Source organism: Elephas maximus, chromosome 19 (genome assembly GCF_024166365.1).
Source record: "Elephas maximus indicus isolate mEleMax1 chromosome 19, mEleMax1 primary haplotype, whole genome shotgun sequence".
Taxonomy (NCBI): domain Eukaryota; kingdom Metazoa; phylum Chordata; class Mammalia; order Proboscidea; family Elephantidae; genus Elephas; species Elephas maximus.
Window position 1 is genome coordinate 38,006,756 of NC_064837.1, and position 27,065 is coordinate 38,033,820.

Sequence of the window (27,065 nt, forward strand, 5' to 3'; positions counted from 1 at the left end):
AGAAAGAGATCAAGACAAGCAGTCTAGCCCCAAGGCTGGAGATCTCCTTTTTGTGGAATGTAATGACAATGATGACAACAGTAGATGACACAAAATAGAACTGAGTCAGGTGATAGGGATGGTAAACCTGTGTTGACAGAATGAATTCATGTTGATGATGGAAGAATACATCATTATTTGAGAATTAGGCTTAGGGACAGGAAATTTAGTTATGTGAAGCTTAAATTAATGGATAAAACATCCCTGGCAGCAGTGACAACATAAGAAAGAAGGATATGACTAATACAAATCACACAGGTGTGTGGAGTGAATTATAAGTGCTACCATTTATTGAGAGCCAACTACGTGACAGGTATGATGATAACGCTGTATCGTGGGTTGTTTTGCATCGTTGGAACAATCTTGAAAAGTAAGATAAGGAAATTGAGGCTTAAAACAGTTAAATAAATTGATCTGTAGATCCAGGATGTAGTTCATGTTTTTCTGCTACTACATACTTAGTAAAACTTTCAATATTTGCTTATTTATACCCACAGGGTGCAGGCAAAGTTAATAAAGTGTGGTTGAACTTGGAGCAATATTATTACTCTCAAATTATTCTGAATCCTTTTCCACGGTATTTACATATACTTCAGTTTTCTTTTTCAATCAAGGGCAAAATAAAACATGACCTTTTCCTCTACTTACTGACCTACCCCAGATTTCCAAGGTTCTTAAAAGAGTTTTATCCTTCCTGCTTCTATTCCATCATTTTCTTCTGGAGTGATATACACACTCACACCACTCTACTGCACAGCTCTCCAGAAGGTCAGTGATGATTGCCAAGACTCTAAATCCAAAGCACCTTCACTCTTCTTGACTCTGAGTGGCATTCAGAACTGTTGACAGCTCTCTTTCATAAAATGCACTTTTCTTTTGGCTTCAGGCGCAAGAAACTCTTGATTTTCTTCTTACTTTTTGGTTGCTTCTTGGCTGGTTCATCTGTCTGTATCTTGCCTTTCAATGTCAAATTTCCTCAAGGTTCAGTCCTAAAAGGTCTTTTCATATCATTTTTTACTCTTCCCCTAGGCAGTCATGCCTTTAAATTACTACCTATGTGACAATAACTACCAAATTTATATATCTAGTTCAAATAACCGTTCTGAGCTCCAAATCCATATACCCAACTGCTCATTACGGGTCTTACAAATCCGTTTGATTCAACATGTTCAAGACTGAAATCCTTTTCTTCTGCCCTATCCACACCCCTTATCTACCTCCCCAAACCTCCATGTTCTTTATCTCAGGAAATGTACAACTGTCCTCCATTGCCAAGACTTGAAAATTTTGTGTGCATTGCTTTCCATATCGAGTTAATCAGCAAGTTGTTTCATTTCATTTTTCAATATCTTTCAAATCAGTCAATTCTAAATTCCTTGAGGACAGAGACCAAATCTCTTGCTCACTGAAGTAAACTCAATACATCACATGGTACCTGGCAGAGAGTAAGGGCTCAATAAATAGTTGTGGAGTAAATAAACAAATAGCTGATGAAATTTATGCACTTCTCACTATTTCCACTGCTGCTCCTCCAGTACAGACTACCATTATTTCTCTTCTTGGTTACCTATGTTAGAGGGTTACTGGGAGGATCAAATCTGTGTTAATAAACATAAATCTGTTGAGCAGTGCCTGGCACATAGTAAGCCCTCAATAAATGCTAGCTGTCATCATCAGTAATGGTCCCAGCAGTAGCAGTAATAGTGAAAGCAGTGGTAGAATTGACGCATTTGAATTACGGTGTTGGCAAAGAATATTGAAATATACCATGGACTGCCAGAAGAACGAAAAAATCTGTCTTGTAAGAAGTACAGCCAGAATGCTCCTTAGAAGTGAGGATGGTGAGACTTCATCTTACTTATTTTGGACATGTTATCAAGAGGGACCAGTCCTTGGAGAAGGACATCAAGCTTGGTTAAAAAAAAAAAAAAAAAGGGTCAGTGAAAAAGAAGAAGATCCTCAACAAGATGGGTTAACACAGTGGCTGCAACGGTGGGCTCAAACATAGCAATAATTGTGAGGATGGTGCAGGCTCAGGCAGCATTTCGTTCTGTTGTACAGGGGTTGCTATGAGTTGGAACTGACTGTATGGCACCTAACGACAACAACAGTAGCAGTAGTACAGATACTGATAAGGGACATAAATAAATGTATTGTCATAGAACCTAGGGTATAAATGCATCTATTTGATTATATAACAGAGATATCTCCATGCAAATGCAGATCAGGCATTAAAAAAATGCATTCATAAGTTAAAGGACGATGTGGAAAAACTGAAACCTTCTTTTATGGTTCTTGGGAAAGTAAAATGGTATAGCTGCTCTAGAAAACTGTTCCTTAAGAGGTTAAACATAGAGTTATCATATGATCCAACAATTCCACTCCTATGTGTATACCCAAAAGAATTTAAAACATGGCCACATAATAACTTGTGCATGAATGTTCATGGCAGCATTATTCATAATACTCAAAAAGTGGAAACAATCTAAATGTCATCAACAATCAATTGTCCATCAATGGATTTAGAAAATGTGGTATATCCATACAATAGAATATTATTCGATAGTAAAAAGAAATGCTACGACATGGATGACATAAGTGAAAGAAGCCAGTCACAAAAGACTATATATCATATTATTTCATTTATATGATATGTCCAGAATAGGCAAATCTACAGAGAAAGAAAGTAGATTTGTAGTTTCCGGAGGCTGGGGGATTGAGGGAAAATGCGTATAACTCCTAATGGGGTATGGGGTTTCTTTTTGGGGTGATAAAAAGGTTCTAAATTTGATTGTGATGATGGTTGCTCAACTTTGTGAATATACTAAAAATTGTTGAATGGTACACTTTAAATGGCTGAATTGTATAGTATGTGAAATATATCTTAAAAAAAAAAAAAATGACCATAAGGTGAGGGAAGAACCTAAGAAAACTGTTCTCCTGGGACATGTGTATTAGGGCTAGGCCTTTTCCAGTGTCCACTTTGGTTATTTGCTATGTGTTTGTTAGATTACAGAGAAGAAGAGAAAGTTCTTCTAACTTTGTTAAAAGTAAATCACCATTCGAAATCTTGAAAATTCTTGCTCAACAAAATCTTCTTAGACGATAACTAGATTTTGGAAATGCCTTGGGTAGATTTTTGGTGGCCTGTCACATTTTGGAGAAACTTTAAGGTTACATATTTTAGTGCTTTTGCTGACAACTCCCGTTAGCCCATCATCTAGCCCCTTCTTGCTCTTCCGTTAGATAAGAACAGCCCCAGAGTGCTGCAGCTAAAATCAGGCACCCCTTGTGGTGGTACTAAATGAAAATCAGTTACTGCATTCCAGTGACCACATTCATTCACTCGAAATTCAACAATTAGTCATCGAGAGCGTCAAGGCCCTGAGGAACCAATGCTGAATAAGACAGACAAAATTCATGTCCTCATAGAGTTTAATTCTAGGGGGAGAAATAAACAATAAGCAAAGACACAAATAAATGATATAGCATTACAGACTGACAAGTACTTTGAAGAAAAATAAGGAAAATAAAACAAGGTAAAGATATTTTAGGTAGTATAGTCAAAATGGGCTCATCTGAGGAGTTGAAAAATTTTAAAGTTTTTATTGGACTAGGACATACATGCAGAAAAGAGAACACATAAATAGATTGATAAATTTTCACATAGTAAGAACACCTGTGAAACTAGCACTCAGATTAAGAAATAAAATATGACCAAAAAAAAACAAACTATTGGCGTCCAGTCGATTCCAACTCATAGCGACCCTATAGGACAGAGTAGAACTGCCCCAAAGGGTTTCCAAGGAGCGGCTGGTGGATTTGAACTGCTGACCTCTTGGTTAGTAGCCGAACACTGAATCACTGTGCCACCTGGTCTCCAGAATATGACCAGCACCCCAAAAGTCACCCTCGTGCCCCCTCCTGATTCCTACCCCCCAGAAAGGTAACCATGACCTCTACTGTGGGAAGGTAACATTTTAACTTAATACAATCTATTTTGCCTTAACTTGTCTTCCATGCACCTGTATCTTCCACTAGGTTGCAAATCCCTTGAGTGAAAAAGTGTCTTCTTCACATTAATCCAATAAGCACTAAGGATCTGCCAGGTACTAGATTCCAAAAAGAATAAAACACTATTCCTGAATTTATGAAACTCACAGTTTAGTCAGGACACATATATAAAAGCAATAATGTAATCTAGTGTTACATACAAATACGTACAAGATTTAGCAGACTGCTAAAAGAGAGATGGGCAGTTCTACCTGGGAAGTGTGCAGAGATGTGTCAAGAAAGGCTTCAGAGAGAAAGTTTTTGAACTGAGTTTTAAAAGATTCCCTTGCCACATATCAGCCAGCAAAAGGCTCCCTGAACCAAAGTAGTTGTTGTTATTGTTAACTGCTCTCAATTTGGCACCCATCTCATGGGAACCCCAAGAACAATGGGATAAAACACTGCCCAGTCCGGCACCATCCCCCTGATCAATTGCGCATTGGGTCATTATGCTCCATAGGGCTTTCACTGGGCCTTGCCTCCTAGTTCATCTTAGTCTTGAAGCTATGCTGAAACCTGTGCGGCATCATAGCAACATACAGGCCTCCACTGACAGACGGGTGGAGGCTGCACATGACGTGTATTGGCCAGAACAGAACCCAGGTCTCCCGCATGGACCCCAGGCCTGCCACTGAATCACCAATATCCCCACACAAAGTAGTCAATACATATTTGGGAAATTGAACTTTCACCCTTCGCCTCACAAAATGCAGCAGAATGATTAGTAGAGAAGATGCTAGAGGGCAGTGACCCTGTGCCCCTGACTCTTGCTGGCCATTGCCTAACAGGCCTGTGGCCCAAGTTCGTCCTTGGATTTAGGGTGACCAAGGAACAGAAGGGTCTCCTCACCAGAACCATGAAAGCTTATAGTCCCAGGACTTCTAGCCCCAATGACAGTTCAGTCTTTCAGAATTATCCTTTCCTCCCATGTGCTGGGCCATTTATATCTAGATATTGTATCTTTGAATTTTAAAACCAAGTCCTTTTACTTTAAACTGACCCAAACCAAAGGAGGGGTATATGTGGCCTAGGGAGAGAAGAGCCTTCAGTTGATCTCCTTTATTATTTTTTAAATTAACTTTTATTTAAAATTATATGAGAAATAAGCCTTTCAAACTCAATTTTCTCCCCAGTGGTTATAACAAGTCTTGTCTGCCATGTGTCCTTCCATTCACATATAAACCAAAAAAACCAAACCCACTGCCGTCGAGTTGATTCCGACTCATAGCGAACCTACAGGACAGAGTCGAACTGCCCCATAGAGTCTCCAAGGAGCACCTGGAGGATTCGAACGGCTGACCCTTTGGTTAACAGCCATAGCTCTTAACCACTACACCACCAGGGTTTCCAATTCACTTAAAAAAAAAAAAAAAAAAAGACTGTTAAATATATAATGTTGTTCTGCAAGAGTGGGTATTTTATATAATTGGTATGTCCTGTATGTGTTGTTCTGCAGCTTGCATGTTTTGGAGAACTTGGCATGCCAGTACTTATGGGTCTGCTTCATGCACTTTAACTTCTGCTTACTATTCCATTTTATGGATTAGGTGTTAGAGGCTCTGCCGTTGTTCACCGCCAAGAGGAATGCCTCAGCAGATAGCCTCATGAAGGGTTCCTCCTACACAAATGCTAATGACTCTCCAGGGTAACAACAAGAAGAGGAATTGCTGAGTCAAAGGGCACAGCATTTTAAATTTTAATAGAGCTATATTAGTTTTTACTGCTGCTATAACAAATTACCACAAACTCAGTGGCTTAAACCAACACTACTTTATTGTCTTAGAGCTCTGCAAGGTTAGACGTTTCACATGGGTGTCACCAGCTAAAATCAGGGTGCTAATAGGGCTGCATTTGTTTCTGGAGGCCCTGGGGAGAATCATTGGTTCATGGCCTCCTTCCTCCATCTTTAAAGCCAGCAATGGCAAGTTGAGTTCTTCTCATAGTACTCTGACCTTCATTCTCTTATTACATCTCCTTCTCTAACTGATTCTTCTGTCTCTCCCACTTCTAAGGACCCCCGTGAATACTTTTACAGGTCCTCCAGTGGCATGAATCGTTTGCTCTCAGCTACTCACTTCGTTGGTGGTTTGGACCCAGCCAGCCACTGTAGAAGAAAGACCTGGCGATCTGCTTCCATAAAGATTATAGCCAAGAAAACTCCATGGAGAAGTTCTACTCTGTAACACGTGGAATTGACTTGATGGCAACAAGTTTGTTTTTTTTGTGTGCATGTGTGTATGTGTGTGTGTGATCACATGAGCTCCACCTGGATAATCCTGACTACTGTCTTCCACCTTGGAATCCCTGGTGGCTTAATGGTTAAGTGCTATGGCTGCTAACCAAAAGGTTGGCAGTTTGAATCCACCAGGTGCTCCTTGGAATCCCTGTGGGGCAGGTCTACTCTGTCCTATAGGGCCGCTATGAGTAGGCATGGACTCAACGGCAAAGGGTTTGGTTTTGGTCTTGCACCTTAATTCCTCTTTGCCATGTACCTAACATATTCATGAGTTCCAGGAAATAGAACGTGGATTCGAGCGGGGGGGGGGGGGTACGTTATACTGCCAATAGCTACCCAAAATACTTTCCAAAATGTGTGTATTAATTTCCTCCATCCCCACAGCAATGTGTGAGAGTACCAATTTCCTTACACTCTTACCTACACTTTATGTTGCTATGCTTTTACATTTTTGCCAATCTGATGGGTGAATAGTGAACCATATCTGACCCATAGTAGGGATTCAAAAATCCTTTTTCACTGAATAAATGAATGATACTGTTTTAATTTGTGTTTCTCAGGTTACTAGCAACGGTGGGCATCTTTTTGTATGTTTAGTGGTCATTTGTATTTCCTGTTTTATAAATCACCTGGTCTTCACTTTTGCCCATTTTCCTTTTGAAGTATCATTTCCTTATGGATGTGCAGGAGCTCTTAATTTGGTTATTTTTTTCTAAAAACCATCATTTAATATCAGAAACAGGAAATAAAGAGCCGTTTTTGCAGACTCGTTCATTATATTTTTCTCTGTTCAACTGAAAGGTGGAGAATAATGTAGAAAATATGAATTTGGAGGAAACAGTGGACTTGCATTGAGAGGCACAGGGTCTCAGGCTCAGTTCTGTCACTTAGTGACCTGTGTGATCTTAGGTAAGATCACTTCTCTCTGGGCCTTGGTTTCTCATTTGTCCAATAAGATTTTGTACCCTATCACCTCTAAGACCCCTTTCAGTTCCGATATTAAATTAGTCTATAATTAGGAGATCATTAATCATTTCTCTCTGATTAACTAGATCCTGTTCTACGAAGGTTCGTTGAGCTTCCCACCCACTGACCTGCTCCAATGCCATCTGAACTGCTCAAATGCCACTCAGCCACTGTTTAGAGAGTCTGTCTTTCTCTGTGGGTATGCAGCTCTCTTTGATTTATGATAACAAGAGTAATAACAATTATTGCCATTATCACCACTGTGACTCTGATTTATAGAGCCTGGTAATTATCTGCCAGGAATCGTGCCAAAGATTACATGTGCACTGTCTCATTATAACAGTCCTATAAAGCAGGTGGAGTCCCTGGGTGGTGCAAATCATTCAGCTCAGGACTACTAACTGAAAGGTTGGCGATTCGAAGCCACCCAGAGGTGCCTTGGGAGGCAGGCCTGGTGATCCATTCCCGAAAGGCCACAGCCTTGAAAACCACCATGGAGTGCAGTTCTACTGTGCAACACGTGGGGTTGCCATAAGTCAGAATCAACTAGTTGGCAACTGGTTTTGTTTGGTTTTATAAAGAAGATCAAAGTTCTCATTTTACAGATGCGGACATCGAGATGCACAGAGGTTTTGTAACTTCTCAGAAGTCCCACAGTACACGTCTGGATCTACACTCAAAGCTTATGCAGCCTGCTCCACCGGCTTGGTTTCCACACAGTATGTGACAAACTAAATAGAGCCCTTTCCATGTTTTGATGTTGCTCTCTTAACATCATTAGCACTGCCTCATTAAGGAAACCAACCTGGGGCTCATTCTCACTGTGAAGGGCTCCTGCTGTATGCAGCTTTGAGCTTAAATTACCCCACTTTCTTACATTTTCATGTTCAACACAGTTCTCACTTACTGTACTTGGCTTAGACTGAAGATTCATTATGCAGAAAGCTGAAAGATAAAGCTGGCTCCGCCTCACTCCAAACCAGGAAAATGCAAATGAAGTTGGGCCTGGCATCTAACTTTCTACCACCAGGTTGGCAAAAAGAACAGTGATGGATAATATCCAGCGATGGTGAAGGCCAGGGGAAACGGTGCCATCACACAGGTGTGGCAGCATAAACTAGCACAGCACTTTCAGAGCTCAACGTGACAATATCTATCAAAGTTTCAATAGCACATACAGTTTAGCTCAGCTAATTCCTTTCTGGGGGATTCACCCTACAGAACTATTTACAGATATGCATAAAGATTAAATAGTGACATATGTTCCTGTGAGCACATCTGACAGGAACCGTGGTGGTGCAATGGTTAAAGCCCATGACTACTAACTAAAAGGTCGGCAGTTCGAAACCACCAGGGACTCCTTTGGTAGAAAAATGTGTCAGTCTGCTTCCGTAAAGATTTATAGCCTTGGAAACCCTGTGGGGTCACTATGACTTGGAATCCACTCGATGGCAGTGGGTTTGGTTTTGGATCGGTACGTCTGTCACACCTTTGTGATGGTGAAGAAATAAGGACAGTCTAAACTCCAGCAACGAGAGAAATGTAAAATAAACTATGATAATCTATAGAATGGAATACTATGCAATAGCTTAAAAGAATGAGGTACGCCAATATGCTATTACTTTTTCGTCAGTAAAACCATGCATAAAAGAACTTAATCTATGAGGTAAAACCAATTTCATCTGTAGGTAAGAATGAAGTATAGGGTTGCTATGAGTCAGAGCTGACTCGATGGCAATGGTTTTAGTGGGGTCATACATACCAATGGAGCCCTGGTGCCACAGCAGTTAAGAGTTCCACTGCTAACCAAAAGGTTGGCAGTTCAAATCCACCTCCTGCTCCTTGGAAACCCTATGGGGCAGTTCTGCTCTGTCCTATAGGGTCTTTATGAGTTGAAATCGACTTGACAGCAGCGGGTTTGGGTTTATACATACCAATATGTATAGATATAACTCATTCTTCTAAACTCTGGCATAGTATTCCATTCTAGAGATTACATAGTTTACGTTTCTCCTATTGTTGGAGTTTAAATTGGTCCCATTTCTTTACCATTACATACATGTGTCAGATGTCATAATGGCATGTATTAAAAAAAAAGAAAGAAAAAAAAAAACCCAACCCTCTCACCATGGAGTTGATTTTGACTCATAACAACCCTATAGAACAGAGTAGAACTGCCACATAGGGTTTCCAAGGAACAGCTGGTGAACTCAAACTGCTAACCTTTTGGTTAGCAGCCATAGCTCTTAACCACTGCTCCACTTGTCCCCATTTCTTGACCATTAAAAACATGTCAGAAGTCATAATGGCATGTATAAAAAATCAACCCAAACCCATTGCCATCGAGTTGATTCTGACTCATAGTGGCCCTATGGGACAGAGTAGAACTGCCCCATAGGGTTTCCGAGGATCGCCTGGTGGATTTGAACTGCCAGTCTTTAGAGTTAGCAGCCAAACTCTTAACTACTACACCATGCAGGGTTTCCATGCCCGTTTTTTTTTTAGTTTATAAAAAAACAAAAAATAAACCTGTTGCCGTTGAGTCGACGGCATAGAGTTTCCATAGAATCCCATAGTTTCCAAGGAGCTCCTGGAGGATTCAAACTGCTAACCTTTTGGTTAGCATCCGTAGCTCTTAACCACTACACCACCAGGGTTTCCATGCCTGTATAGACGTACCTAAATCTTTTAATTGTGGAATATAGGCAAGGAGCCCTAACAGCACAATGGTTAAGTGCTTGGCTCCTAACCGAAAGATTGGTGATTCAAACCCAGCTGCTCCACTGGAGAAAGACCTGAGGATCTGCTCCCGTAAAGATTCCCCAAAATCCACTGCCATTGAGTTGATTCTGACTCATAGCGACTCTACAGGACAGAGTAGAACTGCCCCATAGGGTTTCCAAGGCGGTAAATCTTTAGAGAAGCAGACTACCACATCTTTCTCCCAAAAGGCAGCTGGTGGGTTTGAACCTCTGACCTTTTGGTTAGCAGCCAACCACTTTAAAGATTATAGTTAAGAGAACCCTATGGGTCAGTTCTACTCTGTCACATGGGATCACCATGAGTCTAAAATCAACTCAGTGGCACCTAGCAACAACTTATGTACATATTGGCATGGAAAAGTCACCGCAACCTACTCTTAAGTGACAAGAGCTCATTGCAGACCATACGTATACCGTGTGATTGTATTTATAAGTTTAAAATAATCCAACACCATTACGTGTGTTTATTTTTATGTATAATCTGTGTATGTGTATTCGTGCACATTTTTAGAAAAAGTTATCTGCAGGATACACACCAGTTAATGGTGGTTATTTGTGAAAGGGAAGGGAATGGACTTGGCTTGGGTGTATGGGTGGAAATGAGACTTTCACTTTTATATTCTGTATACATCTGTTCTGCTAGGCTATTTTACAATCATGTATTACCTTAACAATTAAAAAAAAAATGGAGTGAAAAGGAAAGACCAGACGCTGGAGAAAATTGATTTTAGTGGCAAGCCGACTAGCTCTTCATATTAATGACTCATATAAACAGTAAATCACATGAAAGTAGCAACCACAGCTAAGCTTCTGTCTTCACTAGTCTGGAGGAAGCCCACCCTTCAGTAAGTCCGCTCCCTCAGGGATGATCTTACAACATTTTTTAGCCCATGAACAAGCTCTAGAATTATAAAATGTATAACTTTTCCTGGCTGGGTAAAAATGACTTCTCGCTGTAATAAAAGATGCTAGCCTACGTTGTAATAGCAATCACCCTAAATGTCTGAATAAAATTTACTTTTCACTACAACCATTTTTGTCACTAGAACCTTGCATGAACGAACGTAACCTATGAGGCAAAGATGATCTCGTCTGTAGTTAGCTGTGTGAAGGCTTTGCCATGCATTTAAGTCAAAATAAGAGCCCAGACTCCACTCTCTTGACTCAGACCACAGACTCTCCCCAGGATTACCATTTTTGTCTTTGGTTCATTGTGCTCTGCCTCTGCAACCCCAGCCATTCTGCTCTTAATGATTTCAAGTACTCTTCTGATTTAATGGGATAAACTCAATGAGTTACGCCCCTAGGGTTCTGTCATTTTCTAAGCCTAAAGGGCTCTCTAGGCTTAGACCCAGAGCACAGCCAAAAGGTATTTCTCCTTTTGTTAAAAAAAAAAAAAAAAAATTTTTTTTTGTTAGTGGGGGCTAATTCTTCTTTTCGTCTTGATCTATTTTTTGTTTGCTTGTTGTTTGATTTTTCCTCCCATATTTTTTTTTTATACATTTGTATCAGAGTCTCTGGGTGGTGGAAATGGTTAACATGCTTGGCTACTAACTGAAAGGCTGGAGGTTTGACTCTACCCAGAGGTACCTCAGAAGAAAGGCCTGGCGATCTACTTCCAAAAAATCAGCCATTGGAAACTCTATGAAGCATGGTTCTACTCTGACACACATGCAGTTGCCATGAGTTTCAGAATCAACTTACAGCAACTGGTTGTTGTTAGTTGTCATTAGGTGCCATCGAGTCAGATCTGACTCATAGCAACCCTGTAGGACAGAGTAGAACAGTCCTCTAGGGTTTCCATGGAGTGGCTGGCGGATTTGAACTGCTGACTTTTTGGTTAGCAGCTGAGCTCTTAACCAGTATGCCACCAGGGCACCGACAGCAACTGGTACTGGTATACATTGGTATCAAGGGTTTTGTTCCTAATAATCCAGTTTTTCAAAAACAAATCCTCATTTGCCATTTATGAAAATTTTTGGTTCAAATATTTACTCGTATTACTTTTAGGTATGCCCTGTCTGGCCTCATGAAAAATTAATATGATCCTATTTCAAAGAGAGAAAAAGACTCAGACACGCAAGGAGAAGCAGAGAGGTTGTGAGCTGCGATTAAGCGGTGTTGGAGCGGGCCTGATGGATGGCTATCTGTGAGAGAAGGGTGAGCAGCAACCTGAGTCTTTGTAGACCAGGATCCAGTTAACCAGACAGAAAGGGATTAACTACCCTTCCTTCTCTGGGAGGTGGAGTTGAGAGTGTGGGGTGGCAATGGGCAACAAGCCAGAGGTACAGAGATTTGGGTTCCTTCCAGGTCATTTGAAAGAAGAAAATGGATTCCTATTTAAGTTTGAGAAGCCAGCAGCCAGGCTGCCAATGGGCAGGGGGCAGTGGGTACAGATGAATGAAATCCCCACCACGGGCCAACCACAAGTCCTGAGGAGGAAGGGCAGACTTACCACCAGGGACTTGGGGTAGCCAGTCAGTGCCCCAGGCCCTCCAGGTTGTTCCCGGAGGCTCCAGCTCCAGCGGCCCAGCTGTGTTTAGAAACACCTCACCATGGTTCCCAACCAGGCACTGGCAACTCTGTGTTTCTCTGCAAACACGGCTGCTACGGCGGCGGTCTGGGGTGAGGCGCTAGTTCACTCTGTGTGCAGGTGGGTTAGCTTCTGCTGGGAGTGTCCTCACTTTCTAGGTTGTGAATTCTCCCCCCTTTTCTTTCCTGGGGAATGTGCTGCGGCCAATAGTTCACTGCCGGCAGAGTGGTTTAAAGGAAAGAGTTGAGAGGAGGTATCAGTAGCCCAGATTTTAGACTTGATATTCATCCATTCGTTCAACAAATATTTATTGTGTGCCTACTGTGTGTTTTGCACTAGGTCCTGGGTTATAGGTGAGCAAAAGTCATGACAAAATTTGTAATCTAGTAGGGGAAATAGACATTACTCATACAGTCCCACGAGTAAATATAAAATTACAAACGGTGATACGTGTGATGGAGGAAAGACCTCAGGGCTATGAGCATGTATTAGATTAGGGGCCAGGAGGGGGTGACTGCCTAGTCTGAGAAGTCAGGATGGCTTCCCTGGAAAGTGAGGAAACCGATAAGAACTAACCTGATGAATGGGCAGGGGGCGGGGGAGGAGGGATTCTAGACAGAAAGGGTAGCATGTGCAAAGACGCTGAGGTAGGAAAGGCCATGGTATGTTTAGAGAAGAAGCCCCGAGTGGTTAGAGCATGAGAATAAGAGGGACAACTGGCTTAACTTGAGGTTGGCAGGCTAGGCGGGGGTCAGAATAAATGGGGCTCTTTGGACCCTGTTAAAGATTTTGGTCTTTATCTAAAGAGCAGTTTATGCACAGCAATAGCTCTACCTGGAAAACCTATGAGAATTACTTCATCTCCCTGGGCCTCTCTGTTTTCCTCTTTTTTTTTTTTTTTGAAAATATTGAGCTATGACTTACTGCAGTGCTACTGTGTGTCTAAAACTGCCGTTCTCTTCTTTGGGTTGGGGGTCAGTGTCCAGAGAAGGACGGGCATGGAGAAAGGGTAGGAAGACAGGAACTTCGGGGGTCAGACAGTTGATAGTTCAAACCCTGGTTCTGCCACTGACTAGTCATGTATAACCGTGGAAATGCTGTATACTTCTCCGGGTCACTCCTTTGTTTATAATACGGGAGGCATAACAAATTACCCTGTAAGCTTTAAGTGAGATGCCAAATGTGACAGAGTTTAATCTTAATAGATGCTATGTCATCTTCATTTTATAAATAAATTACATTTGCACAATGTATGGTTGACGAGGCACTTTCTACGTGTCTTTTCTCATTTAATATTCACAAGAATCTGATGGAACAGGATAAACTGAGGAGTACGAATGCAAATAAAATGTTCCCATTCACACAGCTCATGATATGTGTCATTGTCAGCACTTTCTGATGGCAAGTGCAACGCTCTTTTGTAATACCAGAGTAGATATGGATCCTACCCCCAAGAAAATTTTCTGTCTAATTAGTAAGTTGAAGGAAGCACAAGAGAAATAACACTACCACTAATACGAATATAACTAACAAGGTACATTGTGTATGAACACACACAAGATGAAATCATTACACACATGGATCCCAGAGTTGAAAGGGAGTATCTGAGCTCGGGGGTTTATCCCCTTGCCTTCAGGCAGATAAGGTGCTATCAACCCCACTGTCGAATGAAGCAACTGGGACTATGGTTTACATGGTTTGTCAGAAGTCACAGCACTACTAAGAGGCTTTTAATAATGGGCCCATAGTAAGTGGCCCAAAATAATGGCACTTATGAAAAGTCTAGCTTGTAAAGCTCTCTCACGTTACAAAAGTTCAGGTAAGAGCAGAGGATACAGAAAGTGAGAAGACCTGGGTTCCAGTCTTGCCTCTCTGGAAAATGTAAAAATCCTCCAGTGTGAGTTGTAACTGTTCATATTGCTCTCCTTTCAATGCAAAGTCACCCAGGCATTATTCTAATAAGAGGAAACTTCAATTGGCCAACCATATTGCTAATTAGAGCACTCCTTGCTAGCTAGCACCCCAAACTGATCCGCCTCCACTGGCCTTTAAAGAAAAACTCAAACAAATAAGGTGAAAATTCTATACCCCTATAAAATGGGGGAGCCATTTTAACCCATAACCCTTCATTCTTCCCAGGGTTGCCAGCTCTACTTTTGTACTCTGATAATAATGGTCTCCAGATACTGAGCCCTTCTTATTAGCCAGGCATTGTGCTAAACATTTCACATGCACTGTTTCATTTAATCCTTTCAACAACCCTGGATTGTTGCTTTTTAGGACTGTTCACAAATATATTAGTTCTCCTTCTTGGGTTATGTGGAAATTGTACTTCCTACCTCTTTGAAGTTAGGCATGGCTGCAGGAAGTTCATGAAATGTGAGGGGAAGTATGTCATTTTGGTGCGGAAGCATTTAGATGCTGGTGTCCAAGTTCAATCTTTCCTTTTTTCTGGTGCTTTTGATTATGGGAATGTGTGTCTAAATTAGTGATTCTCAACCAGAAGTGATTTTGCCCCCAAAGGGACATTTGGAAATGTCTAGAGATGATTTTGGTTGATAACAACTGAGGGAGGGTTTGCTACTGGTATCTGGTGGTCAGAGGTCAGGGATATTACTAAATATTCTACTATATACAGGAAAGCCCCCCACAACACAGAATTATCTGATCTAAAATGTCAACAGTGCTGAGGTGGAGAAAACACCATCTAGATGGAGCTTGCATCAGCCTGTGTCTCTATGATGAGCAGATCTCCTCTGCTGGTCTGCATTGGACATGAGCTTGAGTGAAAAACAAACCCTTGTTGTTGAATAAATTCAAGATGTTTGTTATTCCCCATAAGCTCATCCATCATGACTGAGACAGTGATAGACAAAATTAACACTCCCATTTTATAAATTAGGAATCTGAGACTCAGATGCCAGGTAAGCTGCTCGAGGCCACACAGCTAGGCAGAGCTGAGATTTTCACCCAGATCTTCTGGACTCCAAAGCCTAAAGATTAACTGCTCTAGTAATCATTAACCAAACGGGAGCCATCAAGGATCCTGCTTACAGACTCCAGAGGCAAATAGCCTTAGCCAGGATTCACTGAACCCCCTCAAGGGAAGAAGGTGGACTACAAAATTATTCTTATTTGTCTGATAGCTGTTTGTTGAAGGATTCAGAAAGATGTTGAGAAGCAGGTTTTAGCTTATAAAGCAAGATACTATCTCAAAATTGTAAACTTTTGTCTGCACAATTCCTTGTATATACATGAACTTTTCCCTAGTCCAACTTCTAGAACCTTGGAGTCATCCTTATTATCCCTAGAAAAATTAGGATTGTGGGCAATGTAGTGTTAGACTCTATTCGATACCAGCTCTGCCCCATATTGTTATACTGTTTGAATTACTTACCCTTTCCGTGACTCATTAGCAAAAGTAATGGAGTAGTAATACCGACTGATACACAGCAAGCATGATGTAAACATTCATTGAACAAATGAACTGTTGATGAAGGAATCGAAAGAGTAAAGAAGAGTAAACAATCTTTTTTTCTTTTTTACTTCCAAAGTAGACTCTTGAAATCCACATTCTAAAGTATTTTAAAAGCCCAAACTAAAGCTGAAATTCTGGGGAGAGAAGAAAGGCATCTAGAAATCAAAAGGAGTGACCCTGAAGGCAGCATAGAACAACTGTAGACTGGAAGGAAACAGAGGAAGACCTAGACTTCACTACGGCATCTACCACATCCCCACTCCGTACGCAAATGAAATGTCGGTCACCCAGGCTGGGGTTGGGGGAAGAGTAGAGGTGGGATGTTACTTGGGGGAGGGTGGTGGATGGTGCAGAGACAGAAGCGAGCCCGGGGACTGAGGAGCAATTGACATGTATAGACTGTAGAGCACTGTCCACTTGCCAGTGAGAGGAAGAAGCCTAGGGCCCAGGACCACATCTGGAGACCACACACCAACGCAGTGCACACTGCACACTGCCCACCTGGGTAGACTCCATTAACAGCTGCCTGCACGTCTCCTTTGGGGTCTCCAGAAGAAGTAATGAGCAAGGTTTCCCCCCAGACCCCTCTGAGCTTCATACGGACAACATTCCTCACAATTGGTGAGGATAAACATCCTAAAAGAGAGGACTTTGTCCTTTACACCCAGATGGGCATTGGTGGTATGAAGGGTAACATCCTTAGCATTAGCTCTTGGATACTGCCAGTAGCGAAACCAAACTTCGTTATTACTCTAAACTGACTGTCATGGATTGAATTGTGTCTCCCAAAAAATATGTGCCAAGTTGGTTAGGCCATAATTCCCAGTTTTGCGTCATTGTCCTCCATTTTGTGATTGTAATTTTATGTTGAGAGGTTTAGGGTGGGATTGTAACACCAGTCTTATTCAGGTCACCTACTTGATCCAAGGTAAAGGAAGTTTCCCCGGGGTGTGGCCTGCATCACCTTTTATCTCTCAGAGATAAAAGGAAAGGGAAGCAAGAAGAGAGTTGGGGACCTCATACCACCAAGAAGGAAGCACCGGGAGCAGAGCGTGTCCTTTGGACTCGGGGTCCCTGTGCCTGAGAAGCTCCTTGACCAGGGGAAGGTACAGACCTTCCTCTAGAGCCCACAGAAAGAGAAAACCTTCCCCTGGAGCCAATGCCCTGAATTTGGACTTGCAACCTACTAGACTGTGAGAAAATAAATTTCTCTTTGTTAAAGCCATCTACTTGTGGTATTTCTGTTACAGCAGTCCTGGATGACTACAACACTGACCGTGGCAAAGGAAGTCAATTAACTTGGAAAAATCATTTAGCAATGTATTCTATTTGTAATTTTTGGTTCCTGTTTTCTGAGTCCCCAAACTGTATTCAAAGGTTTGATCACCACTTCTTCCTACAGAGCACATTATTTTGAACTGCATTACATGCCTTGAATTTAGGGAGCATATTATATCCTTTCCTCAGACCCCCCAAGCTCAGATCTCATCATACAAGTTACTCAGGAAATACTGTTGAGTAAATGACCTTGTTGAGGCCTAGTCTTTCATCCATTTAATCAACAAATATTTACTAAGCACCTACTATGTGTCAGGTGCTGTGTTAGGCTCTGGGAATATAAGGACAAATAAGAATTTAAAGTTGAGCAATTCACAAAGACTTTAAGAAGGGAAAATTGCTGGTTGTAACCACAGTAAATGGGAAGCCTCTCATTCTATTGAGCTTGAAGAGTTTAGATATGATCCTTTGGGATAGGAACTGGTCTCTACTAGATGGCATTGCAGGATAGAAGGAGACATTTTTTAATAACCTGGGGTAATCTGAGAAGGGAGGGTGAATAGATGAGAAGAGAACACAGAGGTGGACACAGATAAGTGCAGCCTGCCCTTTCCACGACCTGCAATCTTCTAAACTCATGAATGCTTCGGTCAAGTGTTTGTGTGTGTGTATGTGTGTGTGTGTATCTGTAAGAAAAGACAGTTCCAAGTCCAGATCATCCTGAAACAAACTAGAAAGCATGCAGACACAGAAGTCCAGAGGCCCAAACTAGAAACTCTCAGAAATTATTAGAAATACTGAGGTTCAATTTGGATTTCCCAAAGACAGGTAAATGGAGTCTTGGAACAATATTGCTTAATTCAATCTCAAGGGCTGGAGAAGCTCCACCTGCCCTCTCAGACAGTTCAGCGTTTTAAGTGTGTAATCAAAGTGCTTTGGAAGTACATCACAGTCAATCTATTTAAAGGTGGGTGGGAAGGTCAGAGAAAGCTATTTAAAGGAGGTACTGCTTGGGTTAGGGCTTAGGGAAAGAGTAGCAGTTACCAGGTGGACATAGGGGCGGACAGTGGATAGGAAGGCTTTCCTGAAGAAAGCTAAGATGGGAGAAGTATAATGGCATGTTTGGGATATGCCGAGTAATTAGCCTGAGATGAGTAGCTCAGAGGTGTGATAAGGGACAACACTAGTAAGCTCTTTTGGGGCCTGACAATAAAGAATTTTGACTCTAGCTTAGAAGTTTGTCCTTGAGATCCTTAAATGTGGCCCCTTTAAAACCGAACACAGAGCCAGACTCTGACGCTGTGGCTATGGGAGCAGGCAATGAACAATTGCTGAGTTCACTCAGACATCACCTTATGGACTTGCCCTTGCAGAATTCACTGTTGTAATTCTTTAAAAACTGACGAGAGTCTGAAAAAATTGTGGTTTAATCATTTACCTTCTCTAGGAAATATGGATAGAGCCGTTTTCTCAAGATCTGAAACCATCAAGCTAGAGGGGAAGAATTCCCAAACCCCTTTTCTTCTCTAAGGTCTTGGACCCCTGAGTCCTTGCCAGGGCTTTGGGTAACTTATAGCCCATAACCCCAGCCCAGCCTCTGTGCTCTGCAGGCCCAGCCCGGCCAGCACCCAAGCTCCAGGGACATGTCCACAGCTGAGCCGCCCTTTGCCAAGGCTTCTGATGCAGGAGGAAAACAATGCCTCCCAAGTTCAACCCAGAAATAATGCACTTGATCCCTGACATTAAAGAAAAGGAGAACTGTGGCCCTGGATTTTATTTCAGTTATTTGTTTTGGAGCAGGGCCTGTGGCACATGCAAACTCAAAGCTTCACATGGTGCCCTGGGGGGACAGCCTGAGAGTGAAGTGGTGTTTCAACTGTAAAAATCTCTCCTCTTCAACTCTTTCTAGTAGATTCCTGAGAAATGCCCACTACTTCAGCCATCCAATTTGGCCCCAAATAAAAATAATTGATATATTAAAACATAGCCAACATGTATATTTTACTTTATGCATTCCCAAGTGTTCTCCCTGGAATTTTCTATTTACTCCTTGCTGAAATCCAGAGAAAGGAGTTGGTAGGCTGGATGGCCTTTGAGATGAGATTTTTAAGGAAAAGGGAATACCATTATTCGTAGGTGAGAAGATGAGGAATTGAGGCTCAGAAAAGGGATATAACTTGCCAAGGAAGGCCATGTGATTAAATTATGACAGCTCTGGGGTCAGAAATTGGATTTATGGTTCAAACCACCTATCCCAACTGCTGAAGGAAAACAAATCTACTGATTAATTTGGTGTGATCATCTCCTTCTGTGATACCTTCTCACCAACTCCCCTTCCAGGCAGGCAAAGCCGTTGTGTTTTTTCCTCTGTACACCCATTACACTTTGTATTCTTACCATAGTAGTACTTTTCAAACTACATTAAAATGACCAATTTCTACATTTCTCTCCCCAGCTAGACTATGAGGAAGAAATGGTGGTTCAGCAGTAGAATTCTTGCCTTCCATGTGAGAGACCTAGGTTCAATTCCCAGCCACCACCCATCTGCCAGTGGAGACTTGCACGTTGCTATGATGCTGGGCAGGTTTCAGCGGAGCTTTCAGACTAAGATGGACAGGGAAGGAAAGCCTGGTGATCTTCTGCCAAAAATCAGTCAATGGAAACCTTACAGGTTTTCACCCATGTGATCTGTAACCGGTTCTGGGGATGGTACAGGACTGGGCAGTTTTGTTCTGCTCTGCATGGTTTGTTTCATCATGAGTCAGGGGCCAACTTGACAGCAGGCTAACAACAGCAGCAGCACTAGAGTCTGACTTCCTGAGAGCAAGGATCATCTTTCATTCATCTTTGATCCCCACTACCTGGCCCAGCATTTGGCTGGATAAAGTAGGTGTTTGCTAGGTGTTTCTTGACTGAGTGGGTCAGTTTCAGAATGTAGCTTTTCTGTGACCCTTCTCTTTTAGGGGTGAGTGGACTCCTCTGACACCACGGGGGGAAGGTTTACAACACCCCTCCTCCTTTCTGCATTCTTCCTTCACCATTAATTGCCTCTTAGTAAAAAAGTAAGAAGGGCAGAATCCTATCAGCTCTGCCCAGAGGTACCCAGGACAGGATGCCTTCCTGTTATTTGTCTCATAGTTGTCGTGCAAACCACCTGAGCCCCCAAGACTTTTGTGGCCACTGGGCCAGGGGACCAGGGGAACTGCTAATTCTCAGCACCTCCAACCAGCAGCCTGCCTGCCCCACTCTGACACCTGCAAAAGACTACACTTTTTTATGCTGAAGCTTGACTGGAAGGGCGGGACAGGACCCTAGTTCTACCACTAATTCCCTCTCTGGGTCATAGTGTTCTCATCTATGAGATGAGGAGCTTAGATTTGATCAGTGTTTGGGGGCTGAGACCCATCCAATGCCCTGAAGTCATTACTTTAAAAAGGAAATAGAAAATATTGTAACACTATGCAAGTATATTTCCGTGAAATTTTGTTTCTCGTGTGTGACTATGTGTATATAAGGCACATATCTTATTATGGATTGCAAGAAAGTTTAAAAGACAGAGTTAAGTATTCTCTTCCAACTCTAGCCCTTTCATTCCACGAAGGGACCAGGTAGACACAGGGCCGTCCTCAGAACCGGTAGGTTCCCATCTGAGGATCTCAGTGATCTGTTCCGTGAACACCTCTATTTTATATTGGAGGCACAGCTGAGCATATTTACAATTGCTGAGCACACCATGAGCAGCTGATCTAATTCTTCTGCCAAGATATCCCCTCCTTCCTTTCCACCCCATCTCCCTGCTTCCTTTGTGTACCTGGTGAATTCCCACATATCCTTGAAAGCCCAGTTCAAATATCACTTTCCCTCTGTAAATTTCCCTGTGGACCAAGCAGAATGAATTGCTGCTTCCTGGGTGCACCTACAATTTATGCACACCCCTCCCCTCACACCTCTTGCTTTATTTTCTATCGCTCTTCTTATATGTCTGCCTCTCCCTTTAGATGGTAAACTCTTTGGGAGCGGGAGCTCTTTATTTCTTTTCCAACCATCAGCCTGGGCATAACATTTGGAACATAATAGACACTTGAAAATACTGGTTGAGTTAGATGTAGCATGTTCTACACCTGCTGGGCAATTCAGGGAAGGTACCAAAACCAAACCCAAACCCAGTGCCGTCGAGTCGATTCCGACTCAGAGCGACCCTATAGGACAGAGTAGAACTACCCCATAAAGTTCTCAAGGAGTGCCTGGCGGATTCAAACTGCAGACCCTTTGGTTAGCAGCCATAGCACTTAACCACTACGCCACCAGGGTTTCCTCAGGGAAGGTAATTGCTTTCATTTCATGGAAGGACCAGCCCTTCCATGGAACTGGGCAGAAGACCCCTGCTCTGCCCACCTCTTGGGGAGCCCCTGGGATGGTCACTTCTGTGGACTTGCCACTGAATGCTCCTCCTCCTGATACAGACCACTTTCCAGGTTTCTGCCAGCAGACATGCTCCCAGGGAAGCTGCTATGCTCTACTTCCCTGCAGTGCCTTTGGCCTCAGTCCTTTCCAGACTTGATAACTAGAGGCTACCGCTGCCTGGTCCTGTGCCTTTGATCCTGTTCAGCTCTGCTTCTCCCGCTCTGCCAGCAATGCAGCCTGTACAACTTCAGGGTAGACAATTCCAGGCAGGAGACATAGCACAGCAAAGTTCTTTTTCATGTCACTCATGACCTGAATGGCCTCCCTCTCTCCTGCAGTGTTGATTGACTTCTGCGATGCACATTTTCTCTCATTTCACAGCAGCCCCACTAAAGGGCCCAAGTTATTAGCTACCCAAAGCAGGTGCTCACTTCCATGTTTTGCTGAACACTATTTATGTAATGGAGGCTAGGAGGTGCAGTGGTTAAGAGCTTGGCTGCTAATCAAAAGGTTGGCAGTTCAAATCCACCAGCTGCTCCTTGGAAACCCTATGGGGCAGTTCTAGTTTGTCCTATAAGGTTGCTATGGGTCAGAATTGACTCGGCGGCAAGAGGTTTTTTATTTATGTAATATTTAATTCTCAAACATGCATTTTTCCCAGAGCTTTGATTTACCCCCCACCCAGATCCAATTCTCCCCTTAGGACTAAAGCGCTAATGTCATAACAGTATAGTAACATTGCTATTAAATCAGCGATTCCAAATCCCACCTGCACACCTGACTCATGTGGACTGCTTGAAAATGCAGATTCTTGGGACCCCACCTCTTGGGTTCCTGAGGGGTCCTAGGGTGGGCTCGAGAATCTGTATTTCTTCAGAAGCCCCCCAGGTGATTCTCACGCTCATCTATGTTTGCGAGTCGCTGCTTTTTATTACACCATTGGGGAATGAGGTGCCATACTCTAGGACTTCCCAGATGAATAACATTTACAAGTTTAAAAATCTAAACAATGTAACCATTTATGTCACATTTTTCTAAAATTTAATGTGTTGCTGTTGTTGGGGGCTGCCAAGTCGATTCTGACTCATGGCAACCCCTTGTGACAGAGTAGAACCGCCCCATAGGGTTTTCTTGCTGTAATCTTTACGGAAGCAGATGGCTAGGTCTTTCTCTCTCAGAGCTGCTGAGTGGGTTTGAACCGCCAACCTTTCTATAGCAGCTGAGTGCTTAACCGTTGTGCCACCAGGGCTTGTCAAATATAAACTGAAGGTAGTGAACATTAATTAGCTTTTATATATATGATGAATGGTACCTTGAATATTAAGAATTACATTGTAGTCTAGTGATGGGCTCATATATAATCCCGATGCCCCTTGCCCTTCACTAAATATCCCCCAACATTTGGCTTCTCACACCTTTTCAGTGTTTTTCTTCCCAGTCTATATCCCAGAGAATTACTAGTTAAAGAAGTAGGGTCTCCAAATAGGGTGGCCGTTAGTTTGCATTAATGGGAACAAGCTCTTCTATATGAGTGGGTTTTTTGTACGTAACTGTGATGGGACTGCATGAGGCTATGGAGTGGGACGCATTTTTCAGGTGGTGGAAGTGGATTTCCACCGTTCCTTGGTGATGAGTGTAAGCTGTGCCCTGAAGGACAACATTTTTAAATAGCCAACATAGAAATAGAACCAGCGTGCTTTTGGTTTCAAAACTGTTCTAATCAACAGAGGTAACTGCAAAACCTTTGCAGTACTTCTCGAACTTTAGTAAGAATAAGGAACAATCATGTTACTTGTTTAAAATGTATACCTTACAGCCTCACCTCCAGAGATCCGAGCTCAGTAGGTCCCAGGATGGAGCCACAGATCTGCGTTTTTAATAAGCACTCCAGGTATTCTGATGTGAGTGAACCATCAACCAGTATTCTAAAACTATTTTTGGCGAAGCCCCAGTTTTGTTTTTGTATTTCTAATCTGCTGCTGACCAATATGTGGTTTCTCAGCTCATGACATGTGCAACTCACCACATGAATTTGACTGTAGCTGAACTGAACTATGTTCTATTCAATGAGAAATACCTACTGACCATGTATGCCTTGGATATTGGGGCAATGTCAATTTGTTATAGAAGTTTCTAAGCACTTATTCTTGAGGATCGACATTATTCCGTGGGCCACACTTCGAGTAGAACAGTCATACACCACATCGTAAGAAATATTTCATTAAATTGTGAATTGCTGAGGGGTCCTCAACTCCAGTAATCTTGTTGTTTTTGTGTGCCGTCAAGTTGGGTCTGACTCCTTGCCACTCCCTAGGACAGAGTAGAGCTGTCCCACAGGGTTTCCTAGGAGGCCTGGTGATGCAACGGTTAATGGCTCAGCTGCTAACTGAAGGTTTCGCAGTTTGAACCCACCAGCTGCTCTGCGGGAGAAAAGACCTGGTGATTTGCTCTCCTAAAGGTTATAGCCTAGAAAACCTTATAGGGCAGTTTTATTCGGTCCTACAGTGTCGCTATGAGTTGGAATTGATTCAAGGGCACACAACAACAACAACAACAATCTTTATAGGAGCAGATTGCTAGGTCTTTTCTCCTACAAAGCAGCTGGTGGGTTTGAACCTGCGATCACCAGGCCTCCTTTCCAGTAATCCTAGAAGTCCCAATATGAATGGCTTTTCAGAGAAATGAATATCTAATTGGTAAAATATTCGCCACCAGGGCTCCTAAACTGAGAGCTACTAACTCACTCTTTAAGGAGCTCTGGTGGTGAGGTGGTTAAGCGCTTGGCTGAAAGATCGGTGTGGGACCTAATCAGTATAGTTTGAATGGAATCTATTCATCCATCAAAAGTTTATTGAATATCTACTGTGTGTTAAGCAGGCGCAGTACTGGGCGTTGGGGCATGAGGGAAGCTGGACACAAGGCCAAACACTGCACAGCTCCTGAAGAGAGCAAGGCCGACTCTATCAAGGGCAGCAAGGAGGGGCAGTGGGAATTCCCTACTGCTGTAGGCAGTGCGCACCGGTTCTCCTCGCCCTCCAGCAGCTTCCTGTAGGTGGCGATCTCGATGTCCAGGGCCAGCTTGACGTTGAGCAGCTCCTGGTAGTCCTGCAGGTGGCGGGCCATCTCGTCCTTGAGGCTCTGCCCCTCCTCCTCCAGCCGGGCCAGCGCCTCCTGGTAACTCACCGCCTCCCGCGCGTGGCGCTCTTCCTGCTCCCGCATCTGCCTTTCCAGCGACTCATTCTGTGGGGTGGAGTCGGCGGGTCCCTCTAGGTCCAGCGGCGAGGCCCGGCTTAGGGCTTCAGGTCCCACCCGGCCCTAGGCCCGCCCCTCGATGTCCTGCCCCGTTCCAGGCCCTGCCTGTGTTCCCGCCCTGAAGTATTTTTTAGGATCTGGGCCTCTCAAGGGTTGCAGTTTGAATCTGCCAGGGGCTCCTTGGAAACTCTATGGGGGCAATTCTTCTCTGTCCTTTAGGGTCGCTATGAGTCGGAATCTACTTGACGGCACTAGGTTTGGTTTTGGTTTTTGGTTGGGCCTCAGCCGTGGTCCCCGTCCCGGCCCTGCTCCTCTGGCATCTCCTGGGAATGCAGCCCTTCTTCCCATTCCGCCAGGGCTAGTCCCAGCTCTCCGGCCCCCGTCCACCCCTGCCAGCCCTGTCCACGCTCACCGTGTCACGCAGGGACTCCGGGTCGCAGGTCAAGGCAGTTCGAACCCACCAGCTACTCTGTGGGAGAAAGACGTGACAGTCTGCTTCTTCAAAGGTTTAACCCATGCCATTGCCGTCGAGTCGATTCCGACTCATAGCGACCCTCTAGGACAGAGTAGAACTGCCCCATACGGTTTCCAAGGAGCGCCTGGTGGATTCGAACCACTGACCTTTGGTTAGCAGCCGTAGCTCTTAACCACTATGCTACCAGGGTTTCCAAAGATTTACGGCCTTGGAAGTCCCATAGAGAAGTTCGACTCTGTCCTATAGTGCCACTATGAGTCAGAACCAACTCGAAGGCAAGGGGAATAACCCTTTATTATCCTACTGTCTTCCAGGATCTCCTCTCTTGCTAAGTATTGCAAAACTGTTGAGATTAGCTTTAGAAATGTAATGCCAAGACCTATCATTATAACAGCTGTTTACCATTATTACTTAATTAACCTACCATAAAGTAATTGTCATGTGGCTTACTTCATGTGCCAGGTTAACTTCATAACGATATTTCTTTGATTTTTGCTCATGTAATACAATTGTCTATTCAACCTAAGGGAAAATATTGTTTCCAAGCACAATGGCATCCCACAGGTAGTGCTCACTGGCTGGCCCTGTGAAGTTTCTCCTACTCTCTTTCATCAACTATCATGATCACCGGAAAACAGCACCATCTTCTAACCTCTACATCCAGAATCCTGGGGCTCGTGGTGGGCTCCTTCCGTGATCTCGTTTTCCACATCTGATGGCTCTCCAAGTCCTGTTATGACTTTCTTAACATTGCTTGCATCTGCCCCTCCTTTGCTGTATTTACTGCCATTTTCTTTGTTAGAGTTTCATCTCTTCTTTCTGAAATACTGCTAAGGCCACCAAAACCAGCCTCCCTGCCTCTGTTCTTGTCTCCCTCATCTATCTTCCATACTCTCCTAACAAAGCAAAAATGAGCAAGTCACTCCCCACTTAATACTCTTCTGGGATAGTACCTAGAGGCTAAAGTCCAAATCTCTTAGTGTGGTGGATCCCGTGTGATCTGGCCTTTTGCTGTCTCTCAGACAGCCTCCCCTACCTCTTCTCAACATGCTACACTCCAGCCATGCAGAACTGTTGCAGTTTCTCAAACAGACCAAAGACTTTCCTCAATACCTTCGTACTTGTTGACCCCTATGGCAGGAGCCTCCTTCTGCTTCGATTCTGCCTGGTGAATTACTTCTCAGCCACTAAGGCTTAGCTCCAGCTTTACCTCCTCCATACTTATTACACTGTTGTAGTGATTTGTTTAAATTTCCATCTTCCCCAGGAAACTGAGAGCCCTCTGGCAAATGGGGATTGGGTTTAGTCAACCTTTGTATCCCCAAGATGTAACACCAGGTGGCACCTAAAAAAAACAAAAACAAAAAACCCAACCCATTGCCACAGAGTCTGTGGCACATAGTAGGTACTTAATAAACACTTGTTGAACACCAGAAGCCGCATCATGGAAGAACCATAAGCCAGACTGGTAGAAAGAGAAAGAAGGAAAGACAGGAGGCTTGGAATGTCAACTATTACCAACTCTTTCCAAATCTCAAGTCATCATTTGTTTGAGATTTTCAAATGTGCTAAATGAAATGTTGGAGAAA

General features: G+C 43.1%; 2 protein-coding genes across 3 annotated transcripts in view; both read right to left on the reverse strand.

Moving 5' to 3' along the window:
* ANKFN1 (ankyrin repeat and fibronectin type III domain containing 1) overlaps positions 1-12,621 on the reverse strand; it is a 463,794-nt gene extending 451,173 nt beyond the window's left edge. Inside the window, exon 1 of one of the 2 annotated variants that reach the window (XM_049859416.1) lies at positions 12,512-12,621. The gene's annotated coding sequence lies outside the window, so the exon portion shown is untranslated. The remainder of the gene's footprint in view (positions 1-12,511) is intronic. The other variant, XM_049859419.1, reaches the window with a different exon arrangement.
* An 11,987-nt stretch (positions 12,622-24,608) lies between these two features.
* LOC126063149 (uncharacterized) overlaps positions 24,609-27,065 on the reverse strand; it is a 128,252-nt gene continuing 125,795 nt past the window's right edge. The window contains exons 5-6 of the mRNA XM_049861340.1: positions 25,414-25,465; positions 24,609-24,989 (exon numbers count right to left, since the gene is read on the reverse strand). Coding sequence (XP_049717297.1) covers positions 24,609-24,989; positions 25,414-25,465 — 433 coding nt within the window. The remainder of the gene's footprint in view (positions 24,990-25,413; positions 25,466-27,065) is intronic.